The sequence below is a fragment of the Biomphalaria glabrata genome, chromosome 17, assembly GCF_947242115.1.
Source record: "Biomphalaria glabrata chromosome 17, xgBioGlab47.1, whole genome shotgun sequence".
NCBI classification, from domain to species: Eukaryota; Metazoa; Mollusca; class Gastropoda; family Planorbidae; genus Biomphalaria; species Biomphalaria glabrata.
Genome location: NC_074727.1, coordinates 27,836,849 through 27,852,789, shown reverse-complemented (window position 1 = coordinate 27,852,789; position 15,941 = coordinate 27,836,849). Strand labels below are relative to the sequence as shown.

Here is a 15,941-nt window from a genome sequence, read left to right as displayed (position 1 = left end):
ACTCTTAAAGTCTGAAGCACCCCTGGTTCTAGACCTAGTACTGTTCACTATGTACACATATCCACTCAGCTAAGCATTATTTCCACCAGTTCTTTGCAGATGACTCTTTGATTACTCAGTTCCCTCAGAGCTGTTGCATGCAGCAATACAAATCCATGAAAGTAACTTGAAGGTTGAGAATAAACTCAAGATAACGAAGTAATGAGAAGTAATATTGCATCATGAACTGCCATGTTCCCTTTGTCTATGTAGTTTGCAATCTTGGAGGTTTTTTTTTTACTTCAATCTTATTTTTGACTCACAAATATGTCAGCTAAGCAAGGGTCTCTATCTGCAGCTGGATATCTGGCCCCATTTAACAACGGAATCAACAAAAACCTAAAAGCTAACTATTGCATTCATACTCTCCTGCCTTGTTTACTGCAATGCTTTGCTAACAAAAGCTGCAGTGAATTCTGAACAAACCTGAATAAATAATCCATGCATAACATGAAGAGATTCTGCTAATGCTCTCTTGCATACACTCCATTAGCTTCATGTAAATGTATGACTCGACTATAGGATGACCACACTTTGTCGTCATTGCATCTACAACAAATAAATGTCTTATACCTTAATGAACTAATCACTACATATGTCTCTTCTACATATGGTTTCTCAATGCTTCTGTTTATGCCACATTTCTCCCTGCTGGAGTGCTGTTAACCAGCAGGTTATGGGGCAGTGCAAATCATTTCCTTAACTAGTGAGAGGGTCTGGTGGAGTGCTTGTTAACCAGCAGGTTATGGGACAGTGCAAATCATTTGAGAGGGTCTGGTGGAGTGCTTGTTAACCAGCAGGTTATGGGGCAGTGCAAATCATTTCCTTAACTAGTGAGAGGGTCTGGTGGAGTGCTTGTTAACCAGCATGTTATGGGACAGTGCAAATCATTTCCTTAACTAGTGAGAGGGTCTGGTGGAGTGCTTGTTAACCAGCAGGTTATGGGACAGTGCAAATCATTTCCTTAACTAGTGAGAGGGTCTGGTGGAGTGCTTGTTAACCAGCAGGTTATGGGACAGTGCAAATCATTTCCTTAGTAAGAATGATGCACCCATGTCCTCTCCTCCCCTTTGGTTGAAGTAGTAACCTAGGTGCTATTGGATTACAAAATATTGGAATGGACTTCTTTTATCTCTGTAGATAAATATTTGTATTTATGGTTTATAGCTAAATACCCTTTTCTTGGTTTTGTTGTAGAGAGACCCTGATGACCCATCTGCTGCTGTGCTTAAAGAACCCTGGGAAGACAAAGTGACTCGTATACGAGAGTCCTCACCATATGGACATTTGCCTAATTGGCAACTGATGGCAGCCATTGTGAAAGTTGGAGATGACCTTAGACAAGAGTTGTTAGTGTACCAAGTTCTCAGGAGACTTCAGGTGTGATGATGAGCCTCTTAAATTTGCAGTGGAATTTGTGTAAAATGTTTCATTTGCTTACCAGCAGTAAAACTTAGAAGAAACTTACAAATAGCTCAGTTCACATTGAAGAATTGAATCAAAGTAGGATTAAACGAACATACAGCTTTTTTTTTACAGCCTTGGCCTATAGTCACAGTCATCAAGAACTGTTTAGATGTCTTGGCCTATAGTCACAGTCATCAAGGACTGTTTAGATGTCTTGGCCTATAGTCACAGTCATCAAGAACTGTTTAGATGTCTTGGCCTATAGTTAGTCATCAAGAACTGTTTAGATGTCTTGGCCTATAGTCACAGTCATCAAGAACTGTTTAGATATCTTGGCCTATAGTCACAGTCATCAAGAACTGTTTAGATGTCTTGGCCTATAGTCACAGTCATCAAGAACTGTTTAGATGTCTTGGCCTATAGTCATAGTCATCAAGAACTGTTTAGATGTCTTGGCCTATAGTCACAGTCATCAAGAACTGTTTAGATGTCTTGGCCTATAGTCACAGTCATCAAGAATTGTTTAGATGTCTTGGCCTATAGTCACAGTCATCAAGAACTGTTTAGATGTCTTGGCCTATAGTCACAGTCATCAAGAACTGTTTAGATGTCTTGGCATATAGTTAGTCATCAAAGACTGTTTAGATGTCTTGGCCTATAGTTAGTCATCAAGGACTGTTTAGATGTCTTGGCATATATTTAGTCATCAAAGACTGTTTAGATGTCTTGGCCTATAGTTAGTCATCAAAGACTGTTTAGATGTCTTGGCCTATAGTTAGTCATCAAGGACTGTTTAGATGTCTTGGCCTATAGTTAGTCATCAAGGACTGTTTAGATGTCTTGGCCTATAGTTAGTCATCAAAGACTGTTTAGATGTCTTGGCCTATATGTTGGCATTGAGGGAAACGAAGCCGCAGACAGAGAAGCAAAGAGAGCCCTAAATCATGCGGTGTCAGGAACCCAAATTCCCTACTCGGACCTGAGACAAAGTATTGCCTCTGCCACCTATCGAGAGTGGCAGAACCGATGGGAGGCTGAGACTCACAGTAAACTCAGGCAGATTGTGGCGGATGTCAGGTGGCGGCCCACATCTAAGGGTCTGACAAGGCGTGGTAGCACAACCATGTCCAGACTTAGGATTGGCCACACCTACATCACGCACTCTTTTGTACTGAAGAGAGAGGAGCCCCCACTTTGCGAGTACTGTGACTCTCGCCTCACCGTGGAACATATCCTCGTTGATTGCCCCAGATACCAGGATGTCAGGGCGAAATATTTTAGAGCCACTAATCTAAAAACACTATTTAATAATGTCGACCCTGGGAAGGCACTGGGCTTTATTCGGGAAGTGGGGCTATCTACGAAGATGTGATTTCTGAATTTGTGAACATGCACTATTTACATTAGATTTTTACCAAATATTTAAATTTTTACTACCTTTACTATTTTAACTGTGAATAGACCTTGATTTTAATTATATGACTGTATAGAATCTGGCCCTTGTTGTTTAGAGAGAGAGTAGTCCTTGAGGGACTGCAGGCACGACATGGCCTAAATTGTGCCGATGTGCCTAAAATCAAATCTTGGCCTATAGTTAGTCATCAAGGACTGTTTAGATGTCTTGGCCTATAGTTAGTCATCAAAGACTGTTTAGATGTCTTGGCCTATAGTTAGTCATCAAGGACTGTTTAGATGTCTTGGCCTATAGTTAGTCATCAAGGACTGTTTAGATGTCTTGACCTATAGTTAGTCATCAAAGACTGTTTAGATGTCTTGGCCTATAGTTAGTCATCAAGTACTGTTTAGATATCTTAGCCTATAGTTAGTCATCAAGAACTGTTTAGATGTCTTGGCCTATAGTCACAGTCATCAAGGACTGTTTAGATGTCTTGGCCTATAGTCACAGTCATCAAGAACTGTTTAGATGTCTTGGCCTATAGTTAGTCATCAAGAACTGTTTAGATGTCTTGGCCTATAGTCACAGTCATCAAGAACTGTTTAGATATCTTGGCCTATAGTCACAGTCATCAAGAAATGTTTAGATGTCTTGGCCTATAGTCACAGTCATCAAGAACTGTTTAGATGTCTTGGCCTATAGTCACAGTCATCAAGAAACGGTTTAGATATCTTGGCCTATAGTCACAGTCATCAAGAACTGTTTAGATGTCTTGGCCTATAGTCACAGTCATCAAGAACTGTTTAGATGTCTTGGCCTATAGTCATAGTCATCAAGAACTGTTTAGATGTCTTGGCCTATAGTCACAGTCATCAAGAACTGTTTAGATGTCTTGGCCTATAGTCACAGTCATCAAGAACTGTTTAGATGTCTTGGCCTATAGTCACAGTCATCAAGAACTGTTTAGATGTCTTGGCCTATAGTCACAGTCATCAAGAACTGTTTAGATGTCTTGGCATATAGTTAGTCATCAAAGACTGTTTAGATGTCTTGGCCTATAGTTAGTCATCAAAGACTGTTTAGATGTCTTGGCCTATAGTTAGTCATCAAAGACTGTTTAGATGACTTGGCCTATAGTTAGTCATCAAGGACTGTTTAGATGTCTTGGCCTATAGTTAGTCATCAAGGACTGTTTAGATGTCTTGACCTATAGTTAGTCATCAAAGACTGTTTAGATGTCTTGGCCTATAGTTAGTCATCAAGAACTGTTTAGATATCTTAGCCTATAGTTAGTCATCAAGAACTGTTTAGATATCTTGGCCTATAGTTAGTCATCAAGGACTGTTTAGATGTCTTGGCCTATAGTTAGTCGTCAAGGACTGTTTAGATGTCTTGGTATGAAGTCACTGTCTTCAAGGACTGTTTAGATGTCTTGGCCTATAGTTAGTCATCAAGGACTGTTTAGATGTCTTGGCCTATAGTTAGTCATCAAGGACTGTTTAGATGTCTTGGTATGAAGTCACTGTCTTCAAGGACTGTTTAGGTGTCTTGGCCTATAGTTAGTCATCAAGGACTGTTTAGATGTCTTGGCCTATAGTCACAGTCATCAAGGACTGTTTACATGTCTTGGCCTATAGTTAGTCATCAAGGACTGTTTACATGTCTTGGCCTATAGTCACAGTCATCAAGAACTTTTAAGATGTCTTGGCCTATAGTCACAGTCTTCAAGGACTGTTTACATGTCTTGGCCTATAGTTAGTCATCAAGGACTGTTTACATGTCTTGGCCTATAGTCACAGTCATCAAGAACTGTTTAGATGTCTTGGCCTATAGTTAGCCATCAAGGACTGTTTAGATGCCTTGGCCTATAGTTAGTCATTAAGGGCTGTTTAGATGTCTTGGCCTATAGTTAGTCATCAAAGACTGTTTAGATGTCTTGGCCTATAGTTAGTCATCAAGGACTGTTTAGATGTATTGGCCTATAGTTAGTCATCAATGACTGTTCAGACGCCTTGGCCTATAGTCACAGTCATCAAGGACTGTTTAGATGCCTTGGCCTATAGTTAGTCAGCAAGGACTGTTTAGATGTCTTGGCCTATAGTTAGCCATCAAGGACTGTTTAGATGCCTTGGCCTAAAGTTAGTCATCAATGACTGTTCAGATGCCTTGGCCTATAGTCACAGTCATCAAGAAATGTTTAGATGCCTTGGCCTATAGTTAGTCAGTAAGGACTGTTTAGATGCCTTGGCCTATAGTTAGTCAGCAAGGACTGTTTAGATGTCTTGGCCTATCATTAGTCAAGGGCTGTTTAGTCTTGATCATGTGTCTCTAATGTTTAAACAGATGTCTGTAATTTTGTTTATCAAATGTCTTTACTATTGTTTATCAAATGTTTTGACTTTTGTTTATCAAATGTTTTGACTTTTGTTCATCAAATGTTTTGACTTTTGTTCATCAAATGTCTTGACTTTTGTTCTTCAGATGTTTTGGATTGAGGAACATTTACCTCTGTGGATAAAGCCCTGTAAGATAGTTGTTACCTCCAGAGACAGTGGAATGATAGAACCTGTCCTGAATGCTGTCTCACTCCATCAGATCAAGAAACACAGCAAGCTATCTCTCCTGGACTACTTCATTCATGAATTTGGACCAATCACCAGCGAGGAGTTTCTCACAGCCCAGAAAAACTTTGTCCAGAGTTGTGCTGGCTATTGCTTGGTCTGCTACCTTCTTCAGCTAAAGGACAGGTCAGTTGTAGTTCGTAGAGTGCCAGGCAACAGAGTGGAACAGTGGTAGTTAATAGAGTGGTAGACAACAGAGTTGAACACTTGTAGACAACAGAGTTGAGTTGAACACTTGTAGACAACAGAGTTGAGTTGAACACTTGTAGACAACAGAGTTGAACACTTGTAGACAACAAAGTTGAGTTGAACACTTGTAGACAACAGAGTTGAGTTGAACACTTGTAGACAACAGAGTTGAGTTGAACACTTGTAGACAACAGAGTTGAGTTGAACACTTGTAGACAAGAGTTGAGTTGAACACTTGTAGACAACAGAGTTGAGTTGAACACTTGTAGACAAGAGTTGAGTTGAACACTTGTAGACAAGAGTTTAGTTGAACACTCGTAGACAACAGAGTGGAACACTTGTAGACAAGAGTTGAGTTGAACACTTGTAGACAACAGAGTGGAACAGTGGTAGTCCGTAAAGTTGAACAATGATAGACAATAGAGTCTAACAGTGGTAGACAACAGAGTGGAACACTTGTAGACAACTGAATGAAACCCAGGAGCTTTGTTTTGGCAATCTATTTAGTTCTAATCAAGAGTTTCTCATATTCTGACATGAAGTAACTGCGGATCCGGGGGGCCTTAGCCCCCCCTGCCCCCTCCCCCAAGGGGTGGACGAACTTTAGTATAAAAACCACACAATTTGTTTACGAATTTATTACTTTTTTGTTAATAATGTTACAAATCTCGCTATCCAGGCTCTCTGCAAACTGCACCAGACACCACCAACTTAAAGAACTTGACAACTCTGGGCTTCAAAATAACGTAATAGTTTAATGTCAATAAATAACAGCCAATACTGTACGATTGGCAGCACGTAACACAAGACTGTACAAATATCTCTCCGCCGTATCAACTCTTGCACTGGTCTCTCTCTGTCTCGCCTCTGACTTGTACTGAGCCGTTGTAACGAACTGTAGATCGGGAAGTTGTGACTCCTGGTCTCTGATACCTTCGCTCTTTATATAGGGTCCCTGCTGGCCTTCTAGAAACGGACAGAACGTCCCTCGACCATTCTGGGTGGTCAGATGACTACATCCCTCGTGACACTCTTGAGCTCTGTTCACGACGTCGATCCTTCCCGAACCATCATGTTGATACTCGTCTCGGCCGATCGTCGTAACTCGTCACGGTTGACCGCTCGTCTAGCGCTGGCCTGGGGCGATTTGCGTCGGCTGACTACACACACACACCACTACCCCCATCTGTGCCGCCACCAGGTTTATAACAATAATATATACTAATTATTTATAGTTCAACCTAATTTTAAAATTATTTCACCCCCCCCCCTTTCCTCTAGTATGTTGGCCAATTTGGTGGGATGAGGAGGGGGCGTTAGCATCTATTCCCCCCCCCCCCTCCAAAAAACATTTGAGGGGGGGAGGCGGTCTAATTTATTTGTAGAAATCACAGCTTGTTAACATACTAAATTAAATATTTATATGAATAAAGATTGTCATTGATATTATAATCGATTTTTGTATTATGTCACTCCCCTGTTGGCTGTATGGGTGGGGTGGGGGGCTTATACATCTACTGCCCTTCCCATCTAATCCATTTGAGTGGGGGGGGGGGGGGGTCTTACTTTTATAGTTTGTCAACAAAATTAGTTAAATTACTACCGGTATATAATTTTTATAATATGTTGCTCCGCTTCTGATATCTCGGCCGGTTTTGCCCTCCCCACTCTAACCCTCTGAGTGTTGGGGGGGGGGGGGGGGTGCAGTCCTATTGTTATGAAGAAATCATAGTTTGTGACCAAAATTGGTGAAATATCTATATAATATAAGCTACATATTGATATTTGAACTCATTTGTATATTATATTATATCGCACCACACTCAAACCTCAAATTTTATAAATAGTAAATATAAAATGAAAAAGGGTTGTACCAAGTGGGAAAGCGATACAATCGCCCTCCCCCCTTCGGACAAACCAATACTTTTTCTTTTTGTATTTTAGTTAAGAAATCCCAAATTTTTTAACAAATCTGTCACTTATATAATTTTTTATGCTATAAATTAAATTCTTATATAGAGTAGCCCCACCCCCTATTCGTAAATGCCAAATTCAATCAGTAGCAGATTTTTTAAAAAAGAGCAAGGATTAATCGTTTTCACTCTACCGCCTCCTCCCCTTTCCAGTCGAAAACATGACATTTTAAAACAGAATAGTCAAGCATGGCAACAGTTTATGTAATTGCACACGAATTTATCATAATTATTTTAAGAAAGACTTTGTTTTGGAAAATTTGGAATTCATACAAAATTTTTCAGTTTAAGAGTAACAATTGAGATGAGTTCTGAACCCAAATATTTTTTCCTAGTCGACTTATTCCAACCTTTACTCAATCTGATGATTTTCTAGTCACATAAATTTGAGACTATAACTCACAATTTATGCTTGAATCCTATAAATGCAAAAAAATTTAAATAGAATCTAATTGGTACCGTACACTTAATTTCTCCTCTCACTTCCGAAATTTTTTGTTTAGAGCTTTGAATTATAATTCTTTAACAAAACAAAGTTACAAACATGCTTATTGAACAAAATGTAGCACTTACAAATGAGCTTTTTTTTTAATATAATTTTTTAATTAATTTTTTTCGGCGGCGATCCTCAAAGCCTTAATCTAAATCTGTAGGGTATCTTAACTTTTCAAGAAACAAATCCGTTTTATTTGCAATATATTAAGGGCGTATAAATTCATATTCGAATTTTTTTCAAGTAAAACATTATTCAAAACGTCCTTTTTTAGTAGGATGATCAAAGAGCTGTAGATGTCAGGAGAATGCGTTTCTGCAGTGAAGAATGCAAGAAAACACTTTTGGCGTCGGGGCTTCACCCGAACTCCACTGGGGGACCTTACAGTGCTCCCCCAGCTTCTAGCTGTCAAGAGTAAGGCCTCAACTTTTTTTTTATTCGCCGAAGGCTGAGAAACACTACTTTCTTTTAATTCTCTTACATATTTATGCTGTATGTGATATGCTGTATGTGCATTTATTCATAGGTTAGGATTTACTGAGCGTTAGGGTTAGGGTTTTGAAAAAAATCCCCCCTCCAAAGTTCTGGATCTGCTAATGCATGAATCTCATTGTTTTAGCAATCAATTTAGTTCTAATCAAGAGTTTCTCTGATTCTGACATGAAGCTTATGTTCTTTTATCATTCCAGGCACAATGGCAATATTTTATTAGACTCTGATGGACATATCATTCACATTGACTTTGGATTTATCTTGTCCAACTCGCCAGGGAAAAACTTAGGATTTGAGAACTCTCCTTTTAAACTAACACATGAGTTTGTGGAGGTAAGTTGAACAGTCATATTTAGGTTATAAATTATGTTGGTTAAGAAATCAACACATGAGTTTGTGGGGGTAAGTTGAATGTTTACAACAGCACTCTAGATGAGGTCATAAATTGTGTTGGTAGGCCATGACTGGAAGCAGGGCCTGTCTTAGACCACTGCAACCTATGCGGTCGCAGTGGGCCCCGCGCTTTCATAGGCCCTGCGCTAATTCTATGTGTAATAATTAATTGTAAAATATATACGAAGAATTCTTTAAAATGTCCTGCACTTATTAAAATCTGAAAAATAGACAAAATTGTCTTTGTGTGTTTTATATCAATACGTTAAACGCCAATCCTACGTGCGATAAAAAAAGGCGTTGTCAGCTTTCATGTAATACAATGTAATAATCGGACGAATTTCCCCTTTAAACGAATGTTTTAATACCTTATTTACTTTTATAGTCACTGGCATATAAATATGCCATAGGTTGCAAGTTTCGTAAAAAGTTAACCGTTAACTTGATCGCAATTTTGTACTTAGAAAAGAATGAATAAAATTTAGAGCTGAATTTATTTTCTAATACAAAATCTTAATGCCCCGCGCAATCAGTTCCGCATAGGGCCCCGCAAATGCTAGGACCGGCCCTGACTGGAAGTTTAAGGACTAAGTCTTTGTCTGAAAGTCGCTATGACCATTTTTTTTCTCTGGAAGTGACAATGACTAACTCTGTGTCTGGGAGTGTTCAGGTCTAAGACTTTGTCTAGGCAATGTCTAGGAAAGGTATTAGTAGGAAAACAGAAATTCAATGTTTGAGCAGAATTTACTTTTAAAACTGGTCATTACTCTTGTAGGGAAATATAGGAGCACACATTCAAATATACAAATAAGAAACCCAAAGAAAAGTCTAAGGTGTGGACAACTAGAATATAGCCGAGGATTGTTTCCTGTGATAACAAGGCAGAGAATTGTTTCCTGTGATAACATAGCAGAGAATTGTTTCCCTGAAAACAAAGCAGAGGATTGTTTCCTGTGATATTATAGCAGAGGATTGTTTCCTGTGATAACAAGGCAGAGGATTGTTTCCTGTGATAACAAGGCAGAGGATTGTTTCCTGTGATAACAAGGCAGAGGATTGTTTCCTGTGATAACAAAGCAGAGGATTGTTTCCTGTGATAACATAGCAGAGGATTGTTTCCTGTGATAACAAAGCAGAGGATTGTTTCCTGTGATAACATAGCAGAGCATTTTTTCCTGTGATAACATAGCAGAGGATTGTTTCCTGTGATAACAAGGCACAGGATTGTTTCCTGTGATAACATGGCAGAGGATTGTTTCCTGTGATAACATAGCAGAGGATTGTTTCCTGTGATAACAAGGCAGAGGATTGTTTCCTGTGATAACAAAGCAGAGGATTGTTTCCTGTGATAACATAGCAGAGGATTGTTTCCTGTGATAACAAAGCAGAGGATTGTTTCCTGTGATAACATAGCAGAGCATTGTTTCCTGTGATAACATAGCAGAGGATTGTTTCCTGTGATAACAAGGCAGAGCATTGTTTCCTGTGATAACAAGGCAGAGGATTGTTTCCTGTGATAACATAGCAGAGGATTGTTTTCTGTGATAACATAGCAGAGGATTGTTTCCTGTGATAACAAGGCAGAGGATTGTTTCCTGTGATAACAAAGCAGAGGATTGTTTCCTGTGATAACAAAGCAGAGGATTGTTTCCTGTGATAACAAAGCAGAGGATTGTTTCCTGTGATAACATAGCAGAGCATTGTTTCCTGTGATAACATAGCAGAGGATTGTTTCCTGTGATAACAAGGCAGAGGATTGTTTCCTGTGATAACATGGCAGAGGATTGTTTCCTGTGATAACATAGCAGAGGATTGTTTCCTGTGATAACATGGCAGAGGATTGTTTCCTGTGATAACATAGCAGAGGATTGTTTCCTGTGATAACATAGCAGAGGATTGTTTCCTGTGATAACAAAGCAGAGGATTGTTTCCTGTGATAACATAGCAGAGCATTGTTTCCTGTGATAACAGCAGAGGATTGTTTCCTGTGATAACAAGGCAGAGGATTGTTTCCTGTGATAAAATGGCAGAGGATTGTTTCCTGTGATAACATAGCAGAGAATTGTTTCCTGTGATAACAAGGCAGAGGATTGTTTCCTGTGATAACAAAGCAGAGGATTGTTTCCTGTGATAACATAGCAGAGGATTGTTTCCTGTGATAACAAAGCAGAGGATTGTTTCCTGTGATAACATAGCAGAGCATTGTTTCCTGTGATAACAAGGCAGAGCATTGTTTCCTGTGATAACAAGGCAGAGGATTGTTTCCTGTGATAACATAGCAGAGGATTGTTTTCTGTGATAACATAGCAGAGGATTGTTTCCTGTGATAACAAGGCAGAGGATTGTTTCCTGTGATAACAAAGCAGAGGATTGTTTCCTGTGATAACATAGCAGAGGATTGTTTCCTGTGATAACAAAGCAGAGGATTGTTTCCTATGATAACATAGCAGAGCATTGTTTCCTGTGATAACATAGCAGAGGATTGTTTCCTGTGATAACAAGGCAGAGGATTGTTTCCTGTGATAACATGGCAGAGGATTGTTTCCTGTGATAACAAGGCAGAGGATTGTTTCCTGTGATAACATAGCAGAGGATTGTTTCCTGTGATAACAAAGCAGAGGATTGTTTCCTGTGATAACATAGCAGAGCATTGTTTCCTGTGATAACATAGCAGAGCATTGTTTCCTGTGATAACATAGCAGAGCATTGTTTCCTGTGATAACATAGCAGAGGATTGTTTCCTGTGATAACAAGGCAGAGCATTGTTTCCTGTGATAACAAGGCAGAGGATTGTTTCCTGTGATAACATAGCAGAGGATTGTTTCCTGTGATAACATAGCTGATGATTGTTTCCTGTGATAACATAGCAGTAGATTGTTTTCTGTCATTCAATATGTATGTCATTCTCTTTCTTAATCTTCAGACTAGTAGTTGTTGTTTTTTTTAACAAAGCTGATAGCAAATCTCTCTGCCTGGTCAAATGTTTGTAAACATGATTTCTCCCACACTCATGATAGCAACTCTCTCTACCTGATCAAATGTTTGTACACATGATTTCTCCCACACTCATGATAGCAGCTCTCTCTGCCTGATCAAATGTTTGTAAACATGATTTCTCCCACACTCATGAAAGCAGCTCTCTCTGCCTGGTCAAATGTTTGTAAACATGATTTCTCCCACACTCATGATAGCAGCTCTCTCTGCCTGGTAAAATGTTTGTACACATTGTTTCTCCCACACCCATAATTACAAATCTGTCTGCCTGGTCAAATGTTTGTACACATTGTATCTCTCACACCCATGATAGCAACTCTCTCTACCTGATCAAATGTTTGTACCCATGATCTCTCCCACACCCATGATAGCAACTCTCTCTACCTGATCAAATGTTTGTACCCATGATTTCTCCCACACCCATGATAGCCACTCTCTCTACCTGATCAAATGTTTGTACCCATGATCTCACCCACACCCATGATAGCAGCTCTCTCTACCTGATCAAATGTTTGTACCCATAATCTCTCCCACACCCATCATAGCAACTCTCTCTACCTGATCAAATGTTTGTACCCATGATTTCTCCCACACCCATCATAGCAACTCTCTCTACCTATATTTTTCCCCTACTAATGTCAGGTACCCATTATAGCTGGGTAGTCTCAGTAGTGCCCAAAGGTCCATAAGCTCATTTTTAACCCTATATCCGAGGTTCTTATCGTATCCTTTTTGAATTCCCCTTTCTAATCCACCTTAGGCAGACCCTACTTTCACTACAGTCCAACATAACCAACACCCTGTAAGGCAGTGCTGAACAACTGAAGAAAACAGCACACTTTTTTTCCTTGGCACAGTCTGCAAAAGAGCTCACAGCTCAGCAGCAATAAAGCTGGCTAGAAGAAGAAGAAGAAGCTCATTTTTAATCCTATATGCAAGGTTCTTATTGTGAGCCTCTGCATTCTTATTTCCTTGAAGATGTGCTTGCATGGTAGGGTCAAGCATTTCAACCAAGCCTAAAAACTGACTGTTGTTTGGTGCATAAAATTTCTCTGTTTTTCCACGACATGCACTTTTTTTTTTGACAATGTACTGAAGGATCACTAGAATTTTTGCTAAGACTGTGCGCCAATACAGTTTTTCTTTTCTAATTTGTTCTCTATGGCCTCCTTCAGTTGAGACTATGGATCATCTCAGTGAAATTATTTGTTCTCTATGGCCTCCTTCAGTTGAGACTATGGATCATCTCAGTGAAATTATTTGTTCTCTATGGCCTCCTTCAGTTGAGACTAAGGATCATCTCAGTGAAATTATTTGTTCTCTATGGCCTCCTTCAGTTGAGACTATGGATCATCTCAGTGAAATTATTTGTTCTCTATGGCCTCCTTCAGTTGAGACTATGGATCATCTCAGTGAAATTATTTGTTCTCTATGGCCTCCTTCAGTTGAGACTATGGATCATCTCAGTGAAATTATTTGTTCTGTATGGCCTCCTTCAGTTGAGACTATGGATCATCTCAGTGAAATTATTTGTTCTCTATGGCCTCCTTCAGTTGAGACTATGGATCATCTCAGTGAAATTATTTGTTCTGTATGGCCTCCTTCAGTTGAGACTATGGATCATCTCAGTGAAATTATTTGTTCTCTATGGCCTCCTTCAGTTGAGACTATGGATCATCTCAGTGAAATTATTTGTTCTAGCATTGCGCTACCATTGAACCTTCTCAGAGCTTCATCCAACCATGCTGACACATACTTATAAGTAGGGATGGTTGCCTGGCAGTGCAGTATGCTCGCTGGGCTGTTGTTCTGTCGTCTCTATGTTCCTGGGTTCATACCCTGCTAGCTGCCATCCCTTATTGTCCTGCCGGAGGTTTGGACTGGAAAATAGATTATCTTCAACTCTGGAGGAACATCCGAAACATTTAAAACATTTTACAAACATTTTAACGTGATTTACAGAAATCTCTGCTGCTGAATTTGAATACCTAAATGTTTGTAGTCACAGCAGCTTTCATTGGCCTAGTGGCCTCCAGTAGCTATCATGCCAAACAACTTACTAGAAAAGAAAATACTGTCTTTGGTACAAGAACAAAGTGTACAATAGGAACTACTTTGGTTCATTGACTTTCCCAGATCCAACTTTCTAATGAAAAAAATATGTGCTTTTTTTCACACACTGAAACACTGGTTTTTCCTCTCCACCCGATGTATATGCATAGTAGCCTATTGTGAAAAAATGAATACATCATCGTCAAACTTTCTGGATGCTGATTGGATAAATAACTATTTGAGTGAGGTTACAAAACAAGGAATCCTTCTCACACACCCTCGTCCCATGGCAGACTAAAGTAACAGTATATTTACTGTATATGGAACAATGTTTTTTTAATACTGTATTGCGACATAACAAAACTGTATGACCCTTTATTTATGAAATAAACTATTTTGATTGGTATATATTTACTGTATATGGAACAATGTTTTTTTAATACTGTATTGCGACATAACAAAACTGTATGACCCTTTATTTATGAAATAAACAATTTTGATTGGTTGCTGCCGGATACGTTTTCTTTTATGCTAAGGTGAACTGTTAAACAGTAATAGCCACTTAGAAGGAACAGTTCATAAGATGCTGTCTTTACCAAAGCTGAACAGCATTTTGAAACCTGATGGATATAAGGAAATCTCCTGATGCAGGCCCACCTCAGGTGCTGGGTCTGGGGCAGTTCCCCCACTGAATACTCTTAAATATAATTCTTTCAGAAAATAATGATTTACAACATGGTCTTAATTTTGACCATTTTAACCCCCCAAAAAAAAACACTGGGCACAATTTAGCTTTTTCTTGTGATAATGTCTATTTATACTTATAGTCATACCGGTACTTTAAATATAATTTTCATTGTAAAAAGAACAGAAATAAAAAAAAAAGTTTTAAAAAGGTCGAGCCCCTTAAAAAAGGAGAAAAATCTGATCTGGGGAACTACAGACCAGTATCACTCACCAGCATCATCTTGCCGGAGATGACTATAAATAACTTGACAACACACTGAAGAAACATCTGTGTTCTTGTCTTTCTTCTTGATTACACTTCTTCCAACTAAACATAGACTTTCAATTGAATACCAACTTCACTTAAATCTCTGGAAAATATTCAGCTTTTTACTGTTACAACTTCCATTGATATAGATTATCACCTAAAAACTTAATGATACAACTTTAACTAGTGGACCCGCAACTGTTCAATAACTCAGTACCACACAAGAACCAGTTACTATGCAAGGACCCCAACTAACTAGCTTTCCCCTCACACAGCCCTGTAAAAGTCCACAAAATAAACACAACATACTAAGACAGCATACTACACTGTAAATAAATATACTCACTGATATATCCATGTACTGGGTATAATCTGATTTATTTCATGTGTCAGATGACTCACTGATTTATTTCATCTATAATCTGATTTATTTCATGTGTCAGATGACTCACTGATTTATTTCATGTGTTAGATGACTCACTGATTTATTTCATCTATAATCTGATTTATTTCATGTGTCAGATGACTCACTGATTTATTTCCTGTGTTAGATGACTCACTGATTTATTTCATCTATAATCTGATTTATTTCATGTGTCGGATGACTCACTGATTTATTTCCTGTGTTAGATGACTCACTGGTGCATGTTTGTTTCAGGTGATGGGAGGTTTAGGAAGTGACATGTTTGAATATTTTAAAATTTTACTACTGCAAGGCTTTGTGGCTTCAAGGAAACACATGGACAAGATTTTACCTCTAGTGGAGATCATGCAAACAGGTAGCTCATTAGTCCAAAAACTTGCACGAATCACTAGGCTTACATATAAAATAATAGCCAGTACATGTAAAAGAAAATAAGCTTATACAATTAGATAGATGCACAGAAGCTGATCAAAG

General features: G+C 38.9%; 1 protein-coding gene across 5 annotated transcripts in view; it reads left to right on the top strand.

The window, feature by feature from the left end:
* The window catches only part of LOC106051947 (phosphatidylinositol 4-kinase beta-like), a 97,210-nt gene that overhangs the window by 78,854 nt on the left and 2,415 nt on the right, over positions 1 to 15,941 (top strand). For all 5 annotated transcript variants that reach the window (XM_056016470.1, XM_056016466.1, XM_056016467.1 and 2 more), the window contains 4 exons: positions 1,237 to 1,419; positions 5,324 to 5,589; positions 8,808 to 8,943; positions 15,702 to 15,822. In XM_056016470.1, coding sequence (XP_055872445.1) covers positions 1,237 to 1,419; positions 5,324 to 5,589; positions 8,808 to 8,943; positions 15,702 to 15,822 — 706 coding nt within the window. The remainder of the gene's footprint in view (positions 1 to 1,236; positions 1,420 to 5,323; positions 5,590 to 8,807; positions 8,944 to 15,701; positions 15,823 to 15,941) is intronic.